Source organism: Trichosurus vulpecula, chromosome 3 (assembly GCF_011100635.1).
Source record: "Trichosurus vulpecula isolate mTriVul1 chromosome 3, mTriVul1.pri, whole genome shotgun sequence".
Classification (NCBI taxonomy): Eukaryota; Metazoa; Chordata; class Mammalia; order Diprotodontia; family Phalangeridae; genus Trichosurus; species Trichosurus vulpecula.
This window is the reverse complement of record NC_050575.1, coordinates 35,358,656-35,384,576: the sequence shown is the minus strand read 5'-3', so window position 1 is coordinate 35,384,576 and position 25,921 is coordinate 35,358,656. Positions and strand designations below refer to the sequence as shown.

The following is a 25,921-nucleotide window of genomic DNA, read 5'->3' as shown; positions in this document are numbered from 1 at the left end:
TTTCCCCTGTTTCATTTTAAACAATCTAAGCTTATTCTCTGAACTAACAACCAGTCATTCCCCTCCCCCTTCTATCTCACAAAACAGATAGGATTATCCCACTTGTAGCGATCTAGTCTTATTCAGCCCCCTCTCCTTGCCCATGGCCACACGCCAGTTTCAAGCTTTTATTTTTACTGATATGATGATTGTTCATCATTGGTAACTTTTTAGGTATAATTCCAATTACTTTCCAGAGTGGTTAGACCAATTCATAGCTCCAAAAGCACATTAGTGTGAAAGTCTTCCAACAGCTGCCATTTTCCTTTTTGTCCTCTTTTGCTAATCAGTGGTTGTGAGTGTAACAACAATGTTGCTTGCCGCTACTGTGGCTGTGTAAGGACCAACAACACCAGCACACAGGAGGGCTACTAGCACAGGTTCTTTGATCTGTTTTTCTAAGGAAGCAACTTTAGGGGTTTACAATCTCACTTTAATCAAACGTACACATTATCACTCACTTAGTTCAGGGGGAAAAGCCAGCACCCTGAACTTCAGAGCAAATACAAACCAAAATTACAAACAGAGAAAATATAACAGAGAAAATAACACAAATCAACAAGACTGGCTTCCAGCTGTCTGACCAAAGCTATACATACAGTTACCAGAGGGAGAAGCACGAACATCTGGGTTTTCAAAGATGGGGTGGGGTTGGGGGGCTCTTAACAACACAACACTCTTCCAGTGAGTGAGAGCCCCGAAACAAAATGCCAGCCTCAGATCTTATATAGCCTTCTCAGGGTCAGAGGGCATCACAACCATGCAACTCAAACCTATGTGAACTAGGCTTTCTTGTTTCTTAAGCAGGTCATCAAAGACTCCCAACTGAAACAAAGGCACTCGATTACCTCAGTGCTGAGAAGCACTCAAACAAAAAATAGCAAAAAGTCCTACTTTGCTTGCCATTACATTTGAAAGGCAAGATTCATCAGTGGTACTTGATTACCTCAGCATTCCAAAAGAGAAACCAGTAAAAAAAAGTCCCACCCTTCTTACCATTACAGTGAAGTAGAACATCAAAGTTGTTTTAATTTGCATTTCTCTTAGTATTTGTGATTTGGAGAATTTTTTTTTTTCATATAGAATTGATGTTGATAGTTTGCATTTCTTTTAAGAACTGCCTGTCCATATGCTTTGCCCATTTATCTTTTGGGGAATGACTCATTTGCATATATTTGCATCAATTCCCTATACATCTTGGGTACCAGAACTTTATCAGAGAAATTTGCTGCAAAGATTTTTTCCTTGTTAACTGTTTCCCTCCTAATTTTAATTGTATTGATTTCATTTGACTTTTTCAATTTTATATGATCAAAATTGTATTTAATCCTGTCTGTCTCTTGTTTGGCCAAGATCATAACTGTGAAAGTTATCTCCCTGCTTCTATAAATTTTTTATGGTATGACCTTTTATGTCTAGGTTATGAATACATTTAGATCCTACGATGGTATATGGATTTAGGCATTGGTCCAAAACTAATTGTATGAGGGGCGCTCTTCCCCTTGCTGTGCATTTGGGTGGGGTGATCAGCTCTGCTTGGTATTGACCTAAGACACCTGGGTTCCTGCACTATTTCTACACCTGGATATGTGTACACTAAGAGCTGGGAAGGTTTTAGGTCTTCCTGGGTCATTGAGGTTATTTCCCCCTTGAGATTCTTGATTTTTCGTTCCGTCCCATGAACTTTATTATATTATCTCCGGCTCTAGAGGAGTATTAGCATGGCTCAGTAAGATAAAGGCTTTCAATTCGTTGTGGTTTAGTTACTTTCGATTCTTCATGACCCTGTGGTCCATACTATCCGTGGGGTTTTCTTGGTAAAGATACTGGAGAGCTTTGCCATTTCCTTCTCCAGTAGATTAAGGCTAAGTAACTTGCCCAGGGTCACACAGCTAATAAGTGTCTGAGGTCAGATCTGAACTCAGATCTTCCTTACTCCAGGCCCAGCAAGCTATCCACTTCACCATCTAGCTGGCTAAGCTTCTGATAGCCTTCATGTTTTTCAAATGAAATATTATTAGAGCAGCTAATTAAAACAGCAGCTAGCATAATACTTTTGTACTGTGACAGAGCACAAGGAATGAGGAATCAGTTTTTTGCCAGGTTTTTTTTTTTCCATCAGCTTTGGTTCATCAGTCTATCAATGTTCATATATTGCAGTTAAGTTCTCTCCAATTTTGGATGATTAGTAGTGACAGATGTACAGCACCAGTTTTGATCCTAAAACAAAATGCAGAAAAACAAACAAGAATGGTTACTCATCTCTTCTGAGGCGCTACAAGTCACTTCCTTTTATTGGTGTTTTCTAGCTTTGGGGTGTGTGTGTGTGTGGTGCTTCTTTCAGCATTTGCAACCATCCAATTTCACATGCAGCACCAACTCTGAATTTTTCAGATGAAAAACAGTCAAACAAAGGGAAACAATAGAATCTCCTCAACTTGAGAATCATCACAAGTTTCTGGTTTGTCTTCATTTTTTCTTTTAAAAGTATCATTGTGTGCTGTGTTTGTATTTATCTCATGGTTATTATCACCCCCCTTCAAGAAAGAACCCTCCCTTGTGCCAAAGGAAAACAATTAAGCAAAAATTTCTGGTATTTCAATCATGTCTATCAATGTATACAAAGGAGAATCTTTGTGAGTGTATAGTGAGATCCTTCAGACATTGTACTGCATCATGTCCCAGAAGACCGCAGAGAAAGAGATCTGAAATTACTCAAAGGAGTTTGGCTTATCCATTCACACTGGAAAGACCAAGTAGATGAAAAATATCTGTTGCCTAAATTTCAAAATACATTTGGATGGCCACCTTATACACTTGTCTAGCAGTTTATATATCTGGGGCAGATAGTGCCACCACATGTATGCCCTTCTTTGTGATAAATTTCTTAAATTAAAAATTAGTTCATTTTAATGTATTAATAATATTCCTAATGTGCTGCAAGAAAAGGCTCAAAGCCTTTTTTTCTCAAGATGGCATTTTCCCTTAATTGTAGATGGTTATGGAAACTAAGTGCAAATTGACCTCTATCTTGCAAAAGAATCCTCTTATTTTTTACTTCATTAATGTAATTTAATTTGTCACTTGTAAGGCGAAACCTTACTTGATCTGTAAGCTAGACAATGGGGAAAACACTTGAGGCTTCTGCTGTACATGCTCTTTGTTACCCAGTAACTTGACTGCTGTTTAATACGTTGTAAGACATTTGTAGAGTTTATCTGGAGCTGCTTCAAATGGTAATGTACAAATGTGAATAGTCACTTATCTATAACATGGATAAGTTTTGTTTTGCCTGTGATAGTAAATGTTTATAACAAGTGAGGGTCAATGTCTATTTTTTTTTTTGCTTGCACAGGTTGCACATTGAAAACTTTTGAGATTATATAAACCTGTCCAGAAAACTGCAAGACACCAAAATCTTGTAGATGTCAAATAAAAGTTACTGTACTAACAAACAAACAAACAAACAAAAGATCCAGGAGTTAAACAAGAGAGAGGGCTGGATTACTATTAGGAAATGACAAAGTCTTTTACTAACCCCAGCCTTCAGAAGCAAAGGCCTTTCTTTTTCACAATAACAGTTTATTGGTGTTGGCAATGCCAACAAGGCAGAACTTGACTGCTTTGTTGTTGTTCAGTTGTCTTCAGTCATGTCTGATTCTTCATGACCCCATGTGGGATTTTCTTGGCAAAGATACTGGAGTGGTTTACTGTTTCCTTTTCCAACTCATTTTACAGATGAGGAAACTGAGGCAAACAGGGTTAAGTAACTTGCTTAGGTCCACACAGCTAGTTAGTGTCTGAGGCCAAATTTGAACTCAGGTCTCCCTGATTTCAGACCCACTGTTCTCTCCGTTCACGACCTAGCTGCCCGTTGACTGCTTATGAAGAGCGAAAAATGAGTATGCCACAGAAAGCAGTGAAAAGGCACTTGGTGGGTGTGAACAGACACGAACATTTATCCAGTAAGGAGCTCCAAATAACAAAAGTAAAGGGACATCATGAAGGAACTACGTGATAAAGAGAGAAGCTGGGCTGGTCACATGGCAAGACCAAGTGCACCGTGGAATCCTCTTGATGGAGCGAGAAAGCAAGGAAGGCCATTAGTGCCCTGGATAGAGTCCTTGTGATTAGCTTTTGGCAGCATGGGCAAGAGTTGCACAGGTATGAAGGAAATGCAATCTGCATTACTGAAGCAGCTCCCAAATTAATGAGATCACAGATCCATACGAACATTTGAGCAACTGAGCAGTCGACAATTTCTTTTGATCTTTGAAAATGTCTGAGTCATGATTACAATGATCAAATGTATTGAGTATCCCACTCTTCACATGGGGAGAAAGGATGCTGTATGTATATTTATCTGTGTATATAGGCTACAAATTAGGACCTGATTTACTGCTTTGTTGTTTTTCTATACTTAAAAAGTGGTGGGAAAATGTTAATAATACAGATTAAACTTAAAAATGTGTTGTATATTTTTGGAGAGTTGGTTGTTCAAAATTTACTAGTACACCCTTGGGTCTTGTACTAAAGTAGCTATGGATATATTTTGATAGATCAAGCTGCAGGGAAATGTAGTAATTTTCTCTTTCGACATTTGAGAAATATTTCAGCTTCTTTGAAAAATAGCTAAAAAGACATTTCCTTATAATAAACCTTCTTTTAAAATAGCTGAATTCCAAATGCCAGCTCTATAATGAAATTTTATTTGGAAAAAAGATTTGACATTTTAGAATTAAAGAAAAGTAAATTTCCTGCCCTTAGCAGGTCACCTGCACAGTGTCTGTAGATGAACTTGGAGATCTGTGTGATGATGGAGCCAGAGAGATATAGCCTAAAGGCATAGAGTATGAATCAACAGAATTACAGAAATCGACTTTGTCTAGTTTTCTCTGCCTTTATCTCCAAGGGCCTTTGTCAGAGACCAGGCATTTCTTGCTATATAGACAAACATTCTTTCTGTTAATTAGCACTAGCATCACATGGAATGGTCAAAAAAATTTTTCATTTATTCCACATCATTTGAATTTCACTTATGCTATCCTTTAAGACAGAAATAGCCTTTGTGAATGAGATTATAAAATAGGTTGAGTCTAAAGTTAAAAAGGTTTATACTTTAAGTGGTGATGCTTATTTTTTTAGTCCTTTTTACTGTTTCATGAGATATATGCAGACATTTTTCCCCAGACATATTCTTCAGCTTCATCCCAGAGAACCACAAAACATCTTACCCTGAGACTGTCTGAATCCCACAAAAAATATATTCACCAGCTTAATACACATTCATGAGCGCCTCCGTGGATACCTGTTCTCTTGGAACCTCAAAACCATAAGTGAAGTATGCTGCATAAATATATCATTTAATTTCCCAAAGCACACAAAAACACAATGCCTACCAGACTCTTCAAACAGCCACTTGATGTTGGAACCAATTGGTCGTAAATGACAAAGGAAATTCACCTGAATTGGTTCAAGATGTGTGTTGCCAGGAAACTGTATCCCGTGTACAAATAGCAGTATTGATTTCAGGGTAATGGAGACACAAAATAAGTGAGCAGACAGATGGAACAACACAACCATTTAGTTGTCAATGATGAGACACCTATATATTAAAAAGATGATAGGAGATGAAGAATTTGAGGTAACAGGAAAGTAAGCCATAATTATCTGTTGGTCCAGAACTCTGATTTCATAACTATATGGACCTCTTGGCAAGGAGAGTCATTCTATCAGTGCAGATTATCAGATGGTCTATAATTTATAGTATAATTTCAGAGAGGCACCTAGGGATGTTTAGTGTGTAAATGATTTGCTAAGAGGTCACCCAGCCAATATGTGTGAGTCAGGATTTGAAACCAACTCTGAAACCTCTTCTCCGTGAGCTCTCTCTCAGGGGCAAGTAAAGCCAATTGATTGCTTCAATATATATTAAGAGGAGAATTTTTCAAAGAAAATCTGTATGGATTGGCAAAGATGGTGAGAATGGCTCTAGATTTAGTTTGGCAGAATGAATTTGTCTTTAAATGTCATCCCATGAAGCTAGGTGACACAGTGCTTCAAACAGGGCACAGGGCTTCAAATCAGGAAGATTCATCTTCAAGAGTTTATGAGTTCAAAATCCAGCCTCAGACACTTAATAGTTGTGTGACCCTGAGCAAGTCACTTACTCTATTTGCTTCAGGTCCTTCATCTGTAAAATGAGCTGGAGAAGGAAATGGCAAACCACTCCAGTATCTCTGCCAAGAAAACCCCAAAGTGGGGTCATGGAGAGTCAGACACAGCTGAACAACCACAATATCATCCCATTAGCTAGACAGTGCCTTCTGTCAACTCTGAAAACAATGACCAAAAAGTAACATAGGTTATGCAACTGCTGTTAACTCTGAAAATACCAAAGAGCTCACACAAATTATTTCGACTACAGTTAACTCTAAAAAAATAAAACCAAAGAGCCACATAGGTTATCACAACCACAATTGTGATTAAATAAATTAACAAATTTTAGTATAAATATAATACATTATATGTAAGTGTAATATATTATATAAATAAAAATACTACTATAAATAATAAAATAAAAGCTTTCTTTATTCCATTGGAAGGAAACTAGGCACACATCCTGGGGCCTCTTTGGACAGGAGACCCCCTTTAGTGAGGCCAAACATTGAGACATATGGCAGTGCTTACACAGTGAGCTGTAGCTGTGACAATAAGAGGTAACAGTAGCAATGATACAAGTTTGATTCATAGCAGGGATTCATGACCAGAACATGGTTCCCCGAAGGTGTTTGTCCGAGCTCAGGGATCACCTGGGGCAGGTGTGAAACAATTCTGGGATTTTGCTGTAGCAGAGCTCATCCGGAGGGTGAGCGAATTGTCGTTATACCTAGTTCAGAGCACAGCCTGCACGTTGGGCCTTATCTTTGGAAAACAGGGTGTCTCTTAATAGTAAAAAGAGGCGTGGTCTTAGCATGGAGATCCTGACGCAGCTCTTCAAAAACATGTCTGTGAGGGGAATTTTCTTGTGTTTCCCATGTTGTTTGTGTCCTCAGTCATCAATGTGCTCACAGAAATTAGACAAATCACAACCATACAATCAGTAAACACATCTAGTTGGAACAGCAAGAGAAATAAAGCGCACATTAGATGCAATTTTAACAACTGTTTCTCAAGTGGATAATTTGCCAATCTCTATTTCCCCAGCATGGTTCTGAAAGAAAGTTCTACTTTATCCAGGTTCTCACTTAAAACTGGGGAAAATAGCTCTTTTAGTTGTTCAGTTGTTTGTGAATTTCTTTGCAAAGTTACTGGAGGGGTTTGCCATTTCCTTCTCCAGCTCATTTACAGATGAGGAAACTGAGGCAAAAAGTTGTTAAGTGAGTTGCCCAGTGAGGTTAGGTATGAATCTTCCAGGCTGGCTCTCTATGCACGGTGATGCCACCTAGCTGCCTGAAAGTCACCCTACTGAATAATAAGGCCTACGTCACACCACCCCAGTAATCAGAATATTCTATCCTGCTCTTCTTTGCCTCTGCCATTCATCCTTTAACAAACCACTAGTGTATCATCACTAAATTCTGATGGCAATGAGAAATGTTTCCAAGCCATATGCACACTGGTCCCAAGTTCAGGGCCGGGATTTGGTGAGAATGAGTCAATAAAACAGATGGCAAAAAAAAAAAAATCAAAACAAAAATTTTTTACTAGAAAATGACAAGGCTACGTGCTAAAAACAACAAAGATATGCAAGTACAACTCTCTCAATCCCTCATTTCCCCAGTGGAACAAGCCCTGACGAGCAGCAAATAGCAGCCCTCAGTGTCAATAAGGCAGGACTTAGCAAATTTAGCCCTCAGAGGCATTCCATCTGTGCGTCTTTAATGAAAAATGCCCCATAATAGTGACACCTGTGACCACATTCAGTTCTCTATGTCATATAATCCTAATCACAAGGGGCTGTGCTTGACCCTGAATTTCTGACTGCACCGTGTAGCCGGTCTGTCCCTCAGAACCCAAGGCCCAGGGAGCAATATGTGTCACCTGCTACAACAGCATAACATTTTGGCAGCTCTCTGGGCTCAGATCCTTGTAATTTAGTCATTAGTTGGCTCATTTGATCTGTCCTTGATTCTGATTTTAGTCAGCTCCAGAGAAAGCACTTGACACCAAGCCCCTGCACAGTTCCATTCTTCTTCTTTTCTCTTCCTCTCCTAACTATTATGATATGCCCTTGTTGCAAGCACAGCATCCCACAGAAACTTGGAATCTTGGTCCCCTGACACCAGGTTCAACCTCGGGGACTTTGGACCCCACAGGAAGTATAGTTTCTCTTGTGGTAGGTATGTGTTAGTGGCAAAGCATGCTAGGAAGTACAAGTTATCTGACTCTTGTTACAAGCTCCCTCTTCCATCCCAGTTGAAAAAAAATTACAGTCCTTGCAAAATGCATCAAGTTTGTTTATAAAGGTGCAACAGAGGACTTGCCAATGAGGGCTCAATCTTGAGTACACGAACAGACAACTCACAGGTATGATTACTGAGCCTCCTTTTGAAAGTCTGTGATGATATGGAATAGAAGGGCCCAAGTTTCCTCTTCAGAGCATGCACAGATATTTTCTCACCGTTTCTGGTTCACTTACTACCTGGTAAAGAAAAGGGCATTTGGTGGGTGCATTGGGCTTGGCAGTTCTGATCACGTAAACACCCCCCCCCCCCCAATTCAGTGAATTCCATTGTATGCCTAGGATCAAATATAAAATTCTCTGTTTGGCTTTTACTGGATAATTTACTACTTTTCCTAAAGTATTTCTGACTTATATTTCCAGTCCTGGTATTTCTCCTGAACATCTCTCACATCAACTAAATGCCTGCTGAACATTTGAAGTAGTTGTCCTGAGGCATTTCAAACTTAACATGTTTAAAACAGAACCTACTTTTAAACCCAAATCCACTCCTATTCCAAAATTTCCCATTTTTGTCCAAGGCACCAATATCCAGCATCTATCTACATCCATCATGTAGATTCAGAATTTCAGTCACCTTCAACTCAGTCATCTCTTCCCCACCTTCCATGTCCAATCAGTTGCTAAGTCTTGATTGTACCACTGCAACATATCTTGAATCTAACCCTGCCTCTGTACTCACCTCAGTTCAGTCCTTCATCACCTCCTCCTTACTGGTTTCCCCAACTGAAGTCTCTCTGTTCTTCAAAGCATACCGTACTCAGCTATCAAAACTAAACTTCTAAAGCACACATCTGGTCACATCACTCCCTGATTAATAAACTCCATTGACTCCTTCATATCTCTAAGATCAGACACAAATCCCTCTGACTGGCATTTTAAAACCCTTTACGACTTGACTACAACCTACATTTCCAGTTTTATTATATATCACACATATATTATCTTTCAGTCAAATCAGCCTTTTTTGGCTCTGGCTTATTAAACACATCATCTTGGTGCCTTTGCTAAGGCTGTCCCCATGCATGGAATGTATTTTTCCCTCACTTCTACCTCTTATGATTTCTAGCTTCCTTTGAAGTTCAGTTCTAATATCACCTCCTACATGAGGCCTTTCCTGGTGTCTCCCAACTGCTATGGCTACCCTCCCCCATTAGTTTTTATTTATTTTATATAAACTTATTTTATGCATGCATGCGTGTAAATGTACATACATGAAGATATAAGGATATATATGTATACACACACACACACACAGAGTTGTCTTCCTCAATACAATATAACCTGCTTTAGGGCAGGGACAGTTTACATGCCTGGCTTTATATCCCTAGCATTTAGGATATTTCCTGACACAGGGTAGGTGCTTATTGACTGAATGATTTGTCCCTAAATGATGTACTCAAATAGGGCAAGCTTAGAGGGAACTTAGAGATAGTCTAATCCATTATATGGGGCTCCCCTCCCACAAGGAGACCTAGCCCCAAACAAGGGGGTCAGACCTCTCTTTATCACTTACACGCTCCCTCCCAAACTCTAGGGAAATCTCTAAAATAAAAGCTTCTAAGGGCTCTTATCTGGGGTCTCTACCATAAGTGGCAAAAACTGAATAGACAATATGAGTATCATGACTGTGGTTTATTTTTTCCACCACTGAAAATGCTTCAAACACAAGACTCTTAAGCACAACTTAAATACAGAAAGATACAAACAACTTAGAGTCTTCATAAAAACAAAAAAAAAAACTCTTTGGGACTGCCTGAAATAGATATTTCACTTTAACTTCAGACTTGCACCATCTGATCCAAATTTCCTGGCCGGCCAGGGGATGCCTTTGACTTACTCCTCCAAGCTTCAGCATCCTCCCGGAAATGGTGCTTCTCCTTCTCCAAGAAGTGCCTGGAATCCCTACCTCAGAAACTCTCAACCTTACAAACTCATGAGGTTACATCAGGATCGGAGAAGCCCATTTCTCTCAGGATCTCCTGTTGCTGGACTCTGCCCAGGGAAGTAAACAGAAAGCAGAAGGCAAAAAAGGACATAGGTCCATCTGGGCAAGGACATTTTCTTGCTGCCGGGTACTCGTAGCCTGTGCCACCATTGGGGGTGGGTAGGAGAGACAAACACCCATCATCCCACCCTGGAAGGGAGAGTATGCTTTAGAAGAGTTCCAGAAAACAGAATCTCAATTGTTACTTATCAATTACTTTTATAGCCCTCGGGTGTCTGTGGACAATAATCTTTAATACTGCCCCTTCCCCCAAGGTGAGCAAACAGAAGTTTCTGTGTTATCTCAACAAGGGTCATGTCCTCCAGCAGGGCCCTGGAGCACATGTCCCCACAGAAGAAGACTACAGTACATGCCTGACCCCATGGAACGTGCTCCAGTCCTGAAGATCACGGTGTTCTCATGATCACTCCCAGTTACAGAGAATAATAAAACTTTGCCTTTAAACCATATAGGAAAATTAGTCTTGTCTAAAGAGCTAAAATGACCATCTTGCTCAATGATTTAAAAAAAAAAACAAACAACTTTTTTTTTAATCTTTGGCTGCAAAATGAAGAGAAATATTAAAACAAAAATGGTTTTACATAAGCAGTGTTAAAGTTTTCTCTTGTGGGATAGGTTTGGGCAAACTAGTCAATCGATAAGCATTTATTAAGCACCAACTATATGCAAGTCACTGTGCTAGGTGTTAGTAATATGGAGATGATCCTGACTACCAAGGGACCTCTGCTAGATGAGGTGACCCTTAAGGATGGCTTTGGTACCCTAGCACAGTGAGTGGGCAGACCTCTTGTCCCTATCCCTTCCTGCTATGGACAGTCGTAGTAGCTTGGGGACTTCTTTGGGATGTTAGTAATGACAAGGCTATCACATGCTAGAAGGCAGCCATGGATTTTGTGTAATTGTCTGTCCAGTCCATATTCATGCCTAACATTGTGGGATGAGACTGAGTTGGGGCATTTGGGCAAGAGGGAACAGTGCTTGGAGTCAGATGCCTGTAGTTTAAATGCCAGCTCTTTTACTGCCTTGGTGACCTTGGGTGAATGATTTAACCTTTCTGGGTTTCAGATTCCTCATTGAAAAAAAAAGGGGGGTTGGATGAGGTAACACTCGGAGCCTTTTCTAGCTCTAAACCTAGGATTCTATGAACTTACGACTTGGATCACATGTTACTGTCAATACTTTAGTCAGCATTTTTTAAGCACCTGCCATATGCTAGGCAGTAAGCATGTACTGGACAGTAGCATTGTTCTATAATGACTTCCATTCTCATTTTTAATATTTCATGCTTCATACTGATTCTGAGACGTTATGAAGAGCCAGTAAGGAAAACCTGGATTGCAGAATGGAAGAAAAAGGGAAAATATGTTGCTAAGCATGACTTATATAGTAAGAAAAACATATGTAAAGAAAAATCCGAAATGAAAACAAGGTTATGAGGAAGATTTTCAACATACTGGTGGCTAGATTGTCTTTTTTTGTTTCCCACCTTATGCTCTAAGTAAAGGATTCTTGAGGCAAAGCTATGCCACATGATACAAACTGAATACCTTTTTATGGAGTTTTGTGGGAATTCTAAAATTACTAATGTCCCCACAAAAAACAGACCAAAGACTATAGCCTGTTCCTAATTATTTTCTTTTTTTCTCTGGTTGGGCAACTTACACAAAAAATAATGTCATATTTTAGTGGTGGTGGCATTGGTACCAAAAAGGTCAGTCTGATAAAACAAAAATTATTAGCATTTTGAATTTCCTTTTTTATAGGTTGCAAAAATACTCTAAGTATATTTTGTTAGATTGACAGAATTGTATTCGTCCATGTGTCATTTATTCTAAATGGCCAGAAAGCAGGCTGCAGGAACAGGCTGGCTGAACAATAAGATTTTATTAGGTGTAACTCAATTTTAATTTAAAATGGTCACATACAAACCTTAGTGATAAGTGAATCAGAGACCTGAATGGAAGATTTCAGTGTAACAGATCACAGAAAACAGGGAAAGTGTTTGATCTGTGACAGAGAAGCTGGTATTATAAGCAACAGATACAAAAATGTGCGTTATTTTTCATACCTCTTTGCATTTATTTCTGATGCTGACAGCAGTACTTCCCTAAACTACCAAACTCTCTATTTGGATTATTAGTGCTAGGCTATGGAAGCACAAAATCCAAAAAATACATTTATCAGAGATGTGGCTAGACAGCTGTGTCTTGCGGAAAAAGACCTGAGTGTTTTAGTGGCCTGTAAGCTTGATGTGAATGAATTAAAATGCAGTGATTAAGTGGTTACTATGTTCAAAGCACCGTGTTATGCTCTGGGAATAATCAATAGAGAAGCCAGACAAACCCTGCTTTTAGATGGATCACATTCACAATGGGATATGAGTTAACGAATGTAACATAGCAACAAAAAAAATTGTGTTACTAGAAATAAAGTATTGAGAATTAGAGTAATGATAGCTTGGTGAGTAGGATTGCAACCCAAAGAGGGCATCCAGGAGAGAGTGATTTAAAAATTTTTTTAATTAAAAACTTCGATAAACATTTAAAAAAGTATTAAAAATTATATGCAGGCAAGTATTTTCAGCAATCTTTTAGTGAAAGATTATAGTTTTGGGTGGTCATAGGAACCTATATCAATGATTAATTAATTTATTAGTTAATTTAATAATTTTATGAAGTTGATTTACCTAATTCATGATTTTAAAGTATCCCATAAGAAAATAGAGGGAAAGCTTTGGGATGTTTAGTGTGAGGAAGTGAAGACTTCAGGTATCCTGAACATGAGGCAACCTTCAAGTTTAAGACTTGTTGTGTTTGACCCCTCGAAGGAAGAACTGGGACCAGTGGGTGAAGTTGCAAAGAGGCAAATTTAGGACTGATATGAGGAAAAACTTCTTAACAATCAGAATTTCCAAAAGTCAACTGGGCTGCTTTGGAGGGTGGTGGGTTTTCCATCCTGCCTCATTCCTATTTCGTCCCTCAATTTAAGGTCTTCAATAGCCAATTATCAGTTATTTTGCAGAGAGAGTTCTTGTTCAGGTTAGATTGGATGGCTTCTGAATTCTCTTCCAGTTCTAAGGCTCTGTAATTGATAGCACTCATGCTTAGGGACACAATAAATATTATTTTAAATGCATTTTTCTGATTTAATCAATATGGTTTTTCCATTGACTAGAAGTCAAGTGTATGTTCTTTATAGAATACTTGGATTTTTTAATCCTCCAATCCTAACTTGTGATATTTAGGATGCAGTAGGACCTATTTTATACAATAGATCTGTTCCTACAAAATCAAATATAATGTTATAAACTAGATTTTATTTTTCAATGGATTTTAAAAAATGACTTAAAAATGCTTTATCTTCATTTCTGATTTGCTTTAAGTTCAAAGTGACCAATAATATTGTTTCCCTGCTTTAGCCTCTTTTAAGTAAATTTTATTTAAATATAACAAATTCTTTTTACTTTTCAAATTTTAATTTTAAAAATGTATTTAATGAATCATTTTGTAATATAAATACTTACCATCTTTCTGTTTTATATGTTAATATACATTCCCACAAGAAAATGTTTTGAGGAAAACAATATAAAATAATGTGAACTTTTTGGACTAAAATAAACAAGCTATGTGACTATCATATAGCTTGCAGAATCAATCTGATTATGAAAATATAATGGGTTCTATTTTTCACAGTGCCTATAGAGCTCCCTCAGAGTCATATACTTGGAGAGATTTAATTACTATATCAGAAGTCAAATCACTATCATAAATAATTAATCAAAAGGCTGCCCACCCTTTGGCACCAGACTTATTCTCAAGAATTCAGAAACTCTGGGCAAATTTGTCTACTAAGGAAAGCAACTGCACAAATTGTTTATACCTCTTGATTTCTCTCATTCTATGCACTGTTTTATTCTGAGCTTCGAAATTCTTATCTCCGCTTAAGTAAAGAACAGAGATTTCCCAGCTCTTTAAAGTTGGGCAATCAAATTTTCTGACAAGGACGAAGCCACACGGGTTATAGAGAAATGACAGACATTTACACAGTATGCACCCAAATGATACTGAACATCGATTATAACTTAAGTATAGGTGGCTCAACATGATAAATACAGTCAGTAATCAACTTTCACAGGGATAACATTCATAGAAAATTGTGTGAAAATAAGAAAGTCAAATGCTGATATATTGAACCTATTTGAAATAGGGGGTTAGATTACCATGACCACCAAAACTGTAATATTTTGCCAGAAATTGCTGAGAATACACTTTTTCTGCATACAATTATTTAAAACAAAACAGTAATTCTGATAATATGCACTATTTCTAACACAGAAACCATAAAATAATCCATGAAATGCATCACACAAAATAAAATTGGTAACATGGAAAACATTTTTCTCTTTAGTTATTCCCTAGAATTCTGTAAACTTTTGTGATAATATCTCAATTAAAAAAACAAAAACATTGTTTCCAGGCAGTACTATATTGCTATAAACCTCTCTACCTTGGCTGCCCTCTGAAAACAAAAGGAGAGGTTGTTGTGATTTTAGTCACTGCTGTCTGAAGATGCCAAAACTGGAGGGGTCTCCACATCACCCCCAAAACTCTGAATGCAAAGGGAGCTTTTTACAATGATTGGGTGAACAAAACCAGTAAAGCACCTAGTAGGATACCAGATGCTCCATAAACTTGTACACATTGGGCTTCTCATTTTTTTCTCTACTGCACACAACTGGGAATATGCCTGGGTGTCAACATGAAAGTGAAAATGAGATTACTAATAAAATCATGAGAATGCTTGAAATTGGGAAAGTTATACACATGAATGTTGAGTATTGTATCTCAATGTTTCGCTTTTTCACCACAGGGAGTACCATAGGGAGCTGAGGCTAACTGAATGTTGACTTTATTATCTTATTCCCAGAAAAAGGAACTTGGACTGAATCTTCTCTAACCATATTGGAGCCCCAATTTCTTCTTTATTTTTCCTTTCTGGGTCTCCATCCCTCTCACTCATTTTTACCTGTAACTATCTGTTTCAACAATCTGGTTAGCAGCTGCCATGGAGGGGTATAAAACCAACAACAACCAGCTCACAGAACGCTGCAAGCCCAGGTTCTTTCGATCTGCTTTACTAAGGAAAGCAATGTTAAGGGGTTAACAATCTCAATTTAATCCAGCATACAAATAACATTAACTTAGTTCAGGGGAAAAGCCAGCACCCTGAACTTCAGAACAAATACAAACAAATTACAAACATCAACAGACCAAATACAATTCATAGTTACCAAGAAAACCATCAGCATCTGAATTCAGCCGCAAGGCTGCCCAGAGTCCCTGGCCTCCAGGAGTGAGAGCCTTAAGCAAATAACTCTGTTCTCTTTTTTTTATACAGTTTCAGACGTCATCAAACGTTATCTGAGCTACCAGAACTTAGGCTCTTACTATTGGCTCCGGAGTTAGCACCTCCCTTCATTGGTCCCACCTTAGTTACCAATTCACACCCACATAGGCTTAGCACCTAATAGATAGGGGTTTGGGGCCTGGGGTTTAGCACCTAGTAAGGCTCAATCAAAGACACCCAACTTAATTGATATTACACTACCGTCTGACAACTATTTTTGTCATTAGTAATTAGAGCTTAAAAATCCTTTTCACGGTACTTTGAGATCTTTGGCAGAAAGATACCATGGACATTTGTGATTTCAGATGGATATTGTAAACAAACTGCCTGTTGGTAAGAGGGAAATTCCTCAATGTTTAGGTATTCGAGACTCTTGATAGCCATGTAGAACTGGAGTGAGGGGCAGGAAGAGACAGAGAGAAAGACGGGTAGGGTGAGGAGAGAATTTTATAGTTACAGAGACCTATCCTGGCACAACTGGGTCTCCAAGATGAAGAGGGAATTTATTGATTCATATTTTTATAGTTTCCCAAAAGACAAAAGAGAAAAACATGAATCTGGATAAAATAAGTGTAAAGGCGGGGTGATTGATCAAATCAGTCAAGTCACCCCACTCCATTTAAAGTGAGAAGATGCCTCATCAATCAATCTCAATCATAGGCTTTAAACTGTTTCAAAAGTACTTGGAACTGGAATGATGTTGTATGGGAGGAAGGGTTTGGATGGGTGCAGGAGCCTGGTCATGTCCCAGGGGTTGTCTACAAAATTTCAAGCTAGTTTAGAACTGGAGTCATTTAAGTGTTTGGAGCAAGCGTGGCTTTCCAGTAAAAACTATGAGGAGTAACTCTGGAAGAGTCCTGCTGCTGCCTAAGCAAAGATGGGAGCTAGAATCTACTGCTATATGTGTCTTATCAACCACTGCTATAGATATCTATCTATATATATGTATTATTTATATATACATGCATATATATATATGCATTATGTATACACGCACATATAAAATACTTATGATTTCATTGGTATGGGAGCTCTTAATGAGGAAACTACCGATGAAGATTGGCACCTTCTCTTCAACTCAGACTATAAGCTCCTTTGACTCTCAATTAAACTTTAAGATCCTTGTGGGCAGGGAACTCTTCCCTTTTCTTTGTACCCCCAGCACTTAGCATGATGCCTGGCACATAGTAAGCACTTAATAAATGTTTGTTGATTGACTAAGTCTTAGAAAGTTGCCTGGGACACTGTAAGGGATTTAAGGAACTTACTCAGGGTCACACAGCCTGTTGTGTGTAAGCCTGGAATTCCTCACTCTCCACTACACCACATTGTCTTTCAAAAATAGATGGGGGGGGGGGGGAAGTTATAGGTAAAAACGTGGAGAGGAGAGGAAACTCAAAAGGAAAAATTAAGAAATTGGGGCTTCGGACGTTGATATGTATATGTGATGCGCAGAAGCTTGACTTGTCAGGAAACATGGACCTCGAGGGAAACAATCCATATCCAAACAAAAAACTAAGTGCCAATTCAGTAGTCTGGCAAACTACTTCATGTTTTGATAGTTTTAAACCTTAGTCTCCCAGGAGAGTATAAGAACAGTTATGTTACTAAAGTTTGCTTAAGTCTTTTTAAAAATGCATGATCTTTTATATTTTTAGGATTTCTGTGTGGAAGAAATAAATAGCTGTAGCAGTTCTGATTTATACTGTATGTAGAGTATATAAATATGGCATATCTAAGTGTGTGTGGAGGGTGGTGGTTAGCATAGGGGCTGAGACTGGATTTGTGATTTCATTTGTGTAAAGAATTTTCCAGTGGGGAACACCCTATATATACCAATCAAGGTAGGTACCTTCTCTGCAACTTAGAGCTTTAGAGAGTTACCTAGATTGCTCTGAGAGATCAAGTAACTTGTACTGGGTAACACAGACATTATATTCCAGAATAGCACTAGACAGAACACAGGTTTTGCTCAACACAGATTCCTTGCCATGAAACCAGTTCTCTATCTACCATCCCATATATAAACAAAATAGATATAAACTCATATGCAGGACTGGCCATCCAACTAATTGTATACATAACGTGACCACAAATGCTGTTTCGGAAATATGATGGCTTCAATGGGGGAGAGTGAAGCTTTTAGATTTCAAGGGTTAAAAAGTCACTTTCAAAAATATTCTTTTAGTGAATCCTGGAAAATGTTTACAAAATTTTTGAGGAATAATATCAGTGCTATTTTTAAAGCTATATTTGAAAACTTGTCTACATAAACCTCTAGTCCTTTAAAGTATGTTGCTGTCTTCTTTTCTATTAGTTAAATTCAAAGCTATCCCTTTTGAACTTTGGGCATTCTACCTGAATCCAGGTTGATCCAGGGAATATCTCTAAGTTATGAAGGTTATATGATCTGACCACTGATTACCTTTCTTTCTAACTATTGTGAGAAATAATTTGTTTATATGGATTTAGGTACCTCATTGTTCATATCAGTTGGTATGAGGAACTAAAATGTTTTTAAGTGAATAAATGAATTAATATCTACCCCAATGGTTTTCTAAAGGGCCAGAGAATATGCTGTACTAATGCTTAGTAAACTACTATGCACACAATACAAAGTAAATTATTGGTGATTGTCATGTTCCATTTTTACAGAGTCATTACAGTATTCTATCAGGATAGGATGAAATAGGCCTGAATGTTACTGTGATGCTTAACTAGGCTATATAATACAGTAAGAATGAATTAATACAGCACAAATTTATGACTGTAAACTATTAAAAAATAAAAAAAATTTTAAAAAGACTAAACTATTTAGAATTCCGAAGAAAATCATAAGATTTTATTAATCTAATGCAAATTTTTAAAAAACAACCTTTGACCCTCTTCTATAACTATACCAAAAGTGAAGAAAACATCTTTTGGCAGTTATCAATTTGGGCAAAGTTTCTTTGATCAGTAATCTCTCAGTTTCGCATTAACCCTCTCCGAAACTTCTAGAAACCAGTTTTGCTAGAAAACACTTTGTTTGAAATCAAAGGGCTAATACGAACTACTTTTCTTGCACGCCTGCCCAACTGTTGCGGGCCAATACATAGGTGCTTTGACGAAGTGTTGACTGCTTTCCTTGCCACAACTCTAACAAATACGCTCTAACATTTTAGGTGTTTGATCGACGGACCCCTAAGGCTTAGTTTTGTGGGGTATTTATTCTCCCGACCAGAGTTACACTTGGTCATGGTGCTAACTCTCCAACAGAACCCGCTGTCTGGAGAAAAGATCACCCCTCTTTTCACTGCTTTGGGGATGGTGGCGGTGCGGAGAGGGGCTGCAATCCTGACACTGCCCTGTCTTTCCCGCCTCAATTAACCTCGACAGAAAAGGGGGCAAGGCCAAGCTAATGGTCTGCCCGTTTTGTCATCTCTGCGGCTCTCAGACTGCTTTCTGATTCATTTACCTCGTCCCTCCGGCCTCCCGTAAGAACTAAATCCAGTTCTTCCTAGTGGTTCATGCCAAAGACAGCAAACAAATACCTCGGCCAGCGACACGTAGTCTTTTACCAGACACCCACCGAGGGGAAGCCCCTTTCGCTTTGCGCCTCACCCGGCTCGCGGCCCTGGGATCCGAGGAGTGGGTGGAGGCCGGGCGAGAGACCGATGACGCACTGGCGAGCTCTGGCTAATGGGAACCATGCCCTCCTCGGACTCTATAAAGGGGGTGGCCGCGGCAAGCTGGCTGTGACAGATAAGGAACACTCCTCGGACTCGCACGGGCGCGCACACACACACAGACGCGCACTCACGCGAGGGCAGGCGTTCAAACCCTGGGAACCCTAAGCGTGCGGAAAATCCCCCGGGCAAGTTCGGTGGCAGCGCGCCCAGTCCCCGGCTATGGAAGGCTTCCCAACTTCCCCGAGAGTGGAACGGCGGCCGCTGCGGGCTCCGGCCCCGCTCCTGCCCGCCAGACAGATGGAGAAGGCGGCCGGTGCTCGGACACCGGCGGAGAAGCGGCGCGGTGCCCAGTGCAATGGGTACGCCGCCAAGGAGCCACCCCGGTCCGAGCGGAGCGAGCCGGCGGAAAAGCCCCGCGGCCAGGAGGAAAAGAGCGCCCAGCCGGCGGACTATTGGAAGACGGAGCGGACTCGTAGCGTGGAGGATAACGAACTGAACCTGCCCAGCCTGGCGGGCGCTTACTCCACCATCCTGCGCTCGCTGGGTGAGGACCCGGAGCGGCAGGGGCTGGTCAAGACCCCCTGGAGGGCGGCCACGGCCATGCAGTTCTTCACTAAGGGCTACCAGGAGACCATTGCAGGTCAGTGCGATTCTGCCGGGCTGACTTAGTCACACCCTGGGCCAGCCGACAGGTAAACGTCTCCCAGTCTGGGCACCGCAAAGTTTACCGAGTTAACTCTCCTTCCTCTACGCAGGCACACCTGCCTTGGTCGAGCCAAAACTTGCCCGGTGAGGCGCGTTTGTCTAGGTCCTCGATTGTCTGCGGGGCTGGTTACGTACTGAAGACCGGGGGAAACTCCTGGGAGGGGCTAGCTAAAGGGAGTCCTGTGTTTTGGTGGAGGGCGGAAGTGTAGAGCCCTGGGAAAGGACTGAATTTAGAGTTAGGTTTCGGATCCCACTTCTCCCAGTAGCGTGACCTTGGGCCCGTTAACCTCCCTGAGCTTCAATTTCGTTCTCTGTAAATTGAGGGGACTGTCGTGATTAATGACATCTCCCGTGCTTTCCAACCCAAAATCTTGTTACCTTAAATCGTGTCCTTTTTTCAGAGTACTTCCAGGGACCCTGTTGGACGTGGGGAATCTTTAGCTCAGCGATGAACTTTGAGATGTATGGGGCCCTCACTTCATTCGGTTCCCAGGCTTGGCCTATGGCCTGTTGCCCTCTTACTTTTTTCAGGATCTGTCTCAAGTGTTAATGGCACTTGTTGAAAAGGCGGTCCAATTCAGTTTCCCTGTTGGATAGAGCAACACTGGCTCACCACCAGGTGAGCTATAAGCTATCTTGGCAACCAGGGAGCCGGTAACTTTGCTGTAACCTAGTTCATCCATGCCTCTGGGTCTATATACTTGCAAATGCAGATCAGGCCTGTTGGAACCCCAAAATTTTACCAGACTTTCGGGCAAAAATCAAATCTCTGAGGGTTCATAACTCCCCAGCTAACCTTCCTTCACCCCTTTCTTTTACCTCGACACAGAAACCCTGGAGTTCCCCATTTTAGCTAGGAATCTGGGCTAGTGACAGGAGGATGTATGAATACACACAAACCTATGAGATCTTTTAAGATCACTGCAAATAATCAGATGACTCCTCCTGGCAGGTGGTCAATAAGCTTGTTATTTATTGTAACTAGAGGTTTCAAAAGACAATGTTAGGGACTTATCTGACGTAAATAATGTTTAAAAAGAGCTGCTTGCTACTTCTTACCATTTCCTGTGTACATTATTGGAGAACAGTCATTAGCAGGAAAAAAAAGGAGACTTTTTTTTTTGTGTGTGAAAAGAAAACTGTTAGAACAGATTTCAGGGCTGCTGTTTTTTTGCATAGGAGGCTCTTGACAGTCTGTGAGACTTGGTCTACTTGTCCTCTTTTTTCTTCAGTGGGTTGCTGATCCTCTAGGTACCTTCTCTGCCCCATTTGCTCTGTCTTTTAACTCTGAAACAATATTGATGGACTTTAGGAAATTACAACATTCTACTGACTAACATAGCTTCTTGACACCCAAGAGGAAATGGTAGACCAAAACCGGGAATACTGCTACTTCCTGAAGAAACTGTTGATTCTGTTTCAAGTATAACTTTCCTTGCCCTACTTAGTGCCAGATTTCCTCTGCCTCCACTCCTCCCCCAAAGGAAAATTGGGAGCTGAAAAATGCTGAGATTTGTCACCATTGTAGCTCAGTGTGGTCTCCATTCACAGGGAGTATTTCAATTATTTAAATTGAAAAGGGGGTGGTATCACATATAGTAAATGGAGAGCTAGCCTCAGAGTCAGGAATACCTGGATTTCAGCCTCTGACACATACTTGCTGTGTTTCCTTATCATTTAGCTTTCTGTCACTGGAGATAATTCTCTAAGATTGTAAATTTCCCAGCAGTTAGTGATTTCCATTGGTAGAATTTCCTTACCTGCAAATTCCCTACATTAATTAAACATGTGTGTGTATGTGTAATTTCGATCCTATCCTTTAATGAAGTGGTTTTCTTGGAAGACCTTGTGTCTAGTCCTTTCTGTTCCAGAACTTTTCAGTTGAGAAAAAAAAAAGATATGACATAGAGAAACTTGATGCTAATCAAGGGGAGGAGGGTAGAAGACTGTCACAGAGGAAGGGAGGAAAGAGGATGACCATACGCTAGAGCTAAAAACCAAACACAGACAAACAAATTTGAGGCCCTTCTTGAAGATGGGGGATCTGAATGGTTTGAGGAAGTATCAGCTTGTCTTCTAAGAAATGAGATGGTAGCACTCCCAAAGCTAGCAGGTGAGATCTCATCCAATAAGGACAGAAAAGTAGAAGTGATTGGTGATTCTCTGCTCAGGGGTATTGAGGTAGCTGTTGTCAACTTGTTAGCAACAATGGAGAGATCTTTTGACTTTATGGGGGGTTTATCCTAGACGAAAGAGAGAACTTTTCATGATATCAGTAAGGTTGATTACTACTCACTTCTTTTGATTGATCTGGGTGCAAACAACACTGCCAAAAGGAACCTTAAAAGCACTGAAAAAGATTTATGAAATCTCCAATAATAAACTGAAGACCATAGGGCATGTGTTTTTTCTCTCACTACTGCTTATCCAACAGAAGGGATGCAAAAGAGAAAAAAAACCCCCAAATATCTTTGCCAGAAGTGGTATCTGGATTTTGATTTCTGGAATATGGCTTAAAATATAGAGATGACAGACTTGTGAGTAGGATGGAGTACACCTGAGGGCTGTTAAGAATGCATTGGCTGGTAAATTAAAGCAATTTTGAGGTTCCACTTCACACTCATCAAACTGATAAAGGCGACAAAAAAGGAAAATTACAAATGTGGGAGGGAGACCATGGGAAAATAGCCACATTGCTGCACTGTTGGTGGAGTTAAGAGGTGGTCCAACCATTCTGGAAGGCACTTTGTAACTATAACCCCAAATTTATTAAACTGTGCATACCCTTTGACCCAATAAGGCCAAAGTGATTGACCCAATACTCCAGAGTGATCGAAGAAAGAGGAAAAGGATCCATATATACAAAAAATATTTATAGCCTTTCTTTTTGGGGTGGCAAAGAACTGGAAACAAAAAAGGTACCCATCAATTAGGGAATGGTGAATAAAGCAGATGAATGTAATGGATATGGAGTGTAATGTAAAGGAATATTGGGAAATATTAGAAATATTAGGAACTATAGGAAACAATGAAGGGGAAGATTTCAGAAGAAGCCAGGAAGGCTTGTGTGGTGAACTGATACAGAATGAGGGAGGAGAAAATTACTACAATAATAACATTATAGAGACAAAAAAAATCTCGAAAGACTTAAGAGCTCTGATCAAAAAATGACTGATTATGATTCCAGAAGTCCAGTTATGAATCTGAAAGAGGTGTGATGGATTAAGGATGCAGAATGAGACATATTATTTTTGGGCATTTTTTCTTTTATTTTCAAATGGAGGCAGGGAGGTGGGAAGAAGAAAAAGAAGTTTTTATTCATTAAAAAGTTAAATTAAAAAATAAAAAGAATGTATTTGTTGGGTGTTTTTGTAAAAGGGATCATGAAATCATTTATTTAGAGTTACAAGGGACCTCAGAAGCCAATATAGTCCAACTGGTCTCTCTCTTTTTTTTTTAATTGTTTTTTATTTGTAAAATTTTTATTCATTCTGAACTTATATATAAAAGACAAAAAATAGAACTTTTCCATGTACACAGCACAACATAAAAAGGGGATTTGATATAAAACCGTTAATTTTCCATTTCACAATTACTTTTTTTGAAAAACTAATTAATAAATACTACACATTGTTTTCAGTTACCTTGCTTTTATGTCCTTCTAAGTTTTCTTTTGTTCTCCACTGTGCACTTTTTTCCCCCTCCCTCCCCATATTGCCCTAGAGAAGGCTGCCATTAGACACAATTATGTGCATGTGTGCATACGTGAGTGGGTGTGTGTGCGTGTGTCTGATAGTATAAAACCATACTATACACACTTCTTATCAATTCTTTCTCTGGATGTGGATAGTGTCTTCTTTCACTAGTCCTTTGTAGTTGATCTGAATATTCATAATACTCAAAGTGACTTAGTTGTTCAAAGTTCTCCTTAGAACAATATTACTGTTACTGTGTATAATGTTCTCTTGGTTCTGGTCATTAAAATCTATTTTTTTGTTTTTTTTAAAATTTATTTAATATATTTAGTTTTCAGCATTGATTTTCACAAAAGTTTGAATTACAAATTTTTTCCCCATTTCTACCCTCCCCCCACTCCAAGATGGCGTATATTCTGGTTGCCCCATTCCCCAGTCATCACTCCCATCTGTCACCCCACTCCCCTCCCATCCCCCTTTCCCTTCTTCTCTTGTAGGGCAAGATAAATTTCTATGCCCCATTGCTTGTGTATCTTATTTCCTAGTTGCATGCAAAAGCTTTTTTTTGTTGTTGTTGTTTTTGAACGTCTGTTTTTAAAACTTTGAGTTCCAAATTCTCTCCCCTCTTCTCTCCCTGCCCACCCTCCCTAAGAAGGCAAGCAATTCAACATAGGCCACATGCGTATCATTATGTAAAACCTTTCCACAATACTCATGTTGTGAAAGATTAACTATGTTTTGCTCCTTCCTAACCTATCCCCCTTTATTGAATTTTCTCCCTTGACCCTGTCCCCTTTAGAAACTGTTTGTTTTTGATTACCTCCTCCCCCCATCTGCCCTCCAATTGAGTGTGTATGGTATTCCCTCCTCAGGTCAAATCCAATGAGAGCAAGATTTACTCATTCCCCCTCACCTGCCCCCTCTTCCCTTCCTACAGAACCACTTTTTCTTGCCACTTTTATGCGAGATAATTTACCCCATTCTATCTCTCCCTTTCTCCCTCTCTCAATATATTCCTCTCTTATCCCTTAAATTGATTTTATTTTTTTAGATATCATCCCTTCATATTCAACTCACCCTGTGCCCTTTGTGTGTGTGTGTGTGTGTGTGTGTGTGTGTATATATATGTATATATATATGTATATACCTACATATATACGTACATAGACACACACATATGTATATATATGTATACACATATATATATGCATATTCCTTTCAGCTACTATGATATTGAGGTCTCATGAATCATACACATCATCTTTCTATGTGGGAATATAAACAAAACAGTTCAACTTTAGTAAGTCCCTTATGATTTCTCTTTCTTGTTTGCCTTTTCATGCTTCTCTTGATTGTTGTATTTGAAAGTCAGATTTTCTATTCAGCTCTGGTCTTTTCACTGAGAAAGCTTGAAAGTCCTCTATTTTATTGAAAGTCTATATTTTGCCTTGGAGCATGACGGTCTCTTCTACAGATACGAAAACTGAGACCTTAAGTGAGTACCCAACTTTACTTAGGTATTAAATATGAGAAGTGGAAGTGAACAAGTCCTTTGCCTCCAGAATTCTCGCTACCTTGTCAGTAGGATGGGAAACAGAGAAATTCGGCTATGTATATCTTCCAAGCTAGAGAACATGGAGAATAACTACAATGAAGAAAGAGGAATAGCAGCTGAATATAAACCTCCTTAGAGTAGGGATTGTTTCATTCTTTGTACAACATGGATTATGGCTTTGGCATCAGTGTACCTTATTCAAAAGAAGCAGGGTAAGTATAAGGATATGTGTAGGTGTTGTGGGTTAGCACAGTATACTTATAGGAGGAAATCCAGGGACCAAAGGAACATTTGCACGAAGATATTGGGAGGAGAAACTGAAGCAATTTTGTCATTGGTCACTATAGACCCTCTGGACAGGAAAAAGAATTGAATCTG

The 25,921-nt window shown here is 39.4% G+C and overlaps 1 protein-coding gene and 1 long non-coding RNA gene across 2 annotated transcripts in view; one reads left to right on the top strand and one right to left on the bottom strand.

The window, feature by feature from the left end:
- Positions 1 to 5,507: 5,507 nt before the first annotated feature.
- LOC118841104 lies at positions 5,508 to 19,544 on the bottom strand. The gene is made up of 3 exons (XR_005009838.1): positions 19,375 to 19,544; positions 8,567 to 8,683; positions 5,508 to 5,644 (listed from the first exon to the last, which is right to left on the bottom strand). It is a non-coding gene; the product is annotated as an uncharacterized LOC118841104 (long non-coding RNA).
- A 29-nt stretch (positions 19,545 to 19,573) lies between these two features.
- The window catches only part of GCH1 (GTP cyclohydrolase 1), a 79,060-nt gene continuing 72,712 nt past the window's right edge, over positions 19,574 to 25,921 (top strand). The window contains 3 exon segments of the mRNA XM_036748511.1: positions 19,574 to 19,698; positions 19,700 to 19,800; positions 19,803 to 20,228. Of these exon segments, the coding sequence (XP_036604406.1) occupies positions 19,574 to 19,698; positions 19,700 to 19,800; positions 19,803 to 20,228 (652 nt within the window).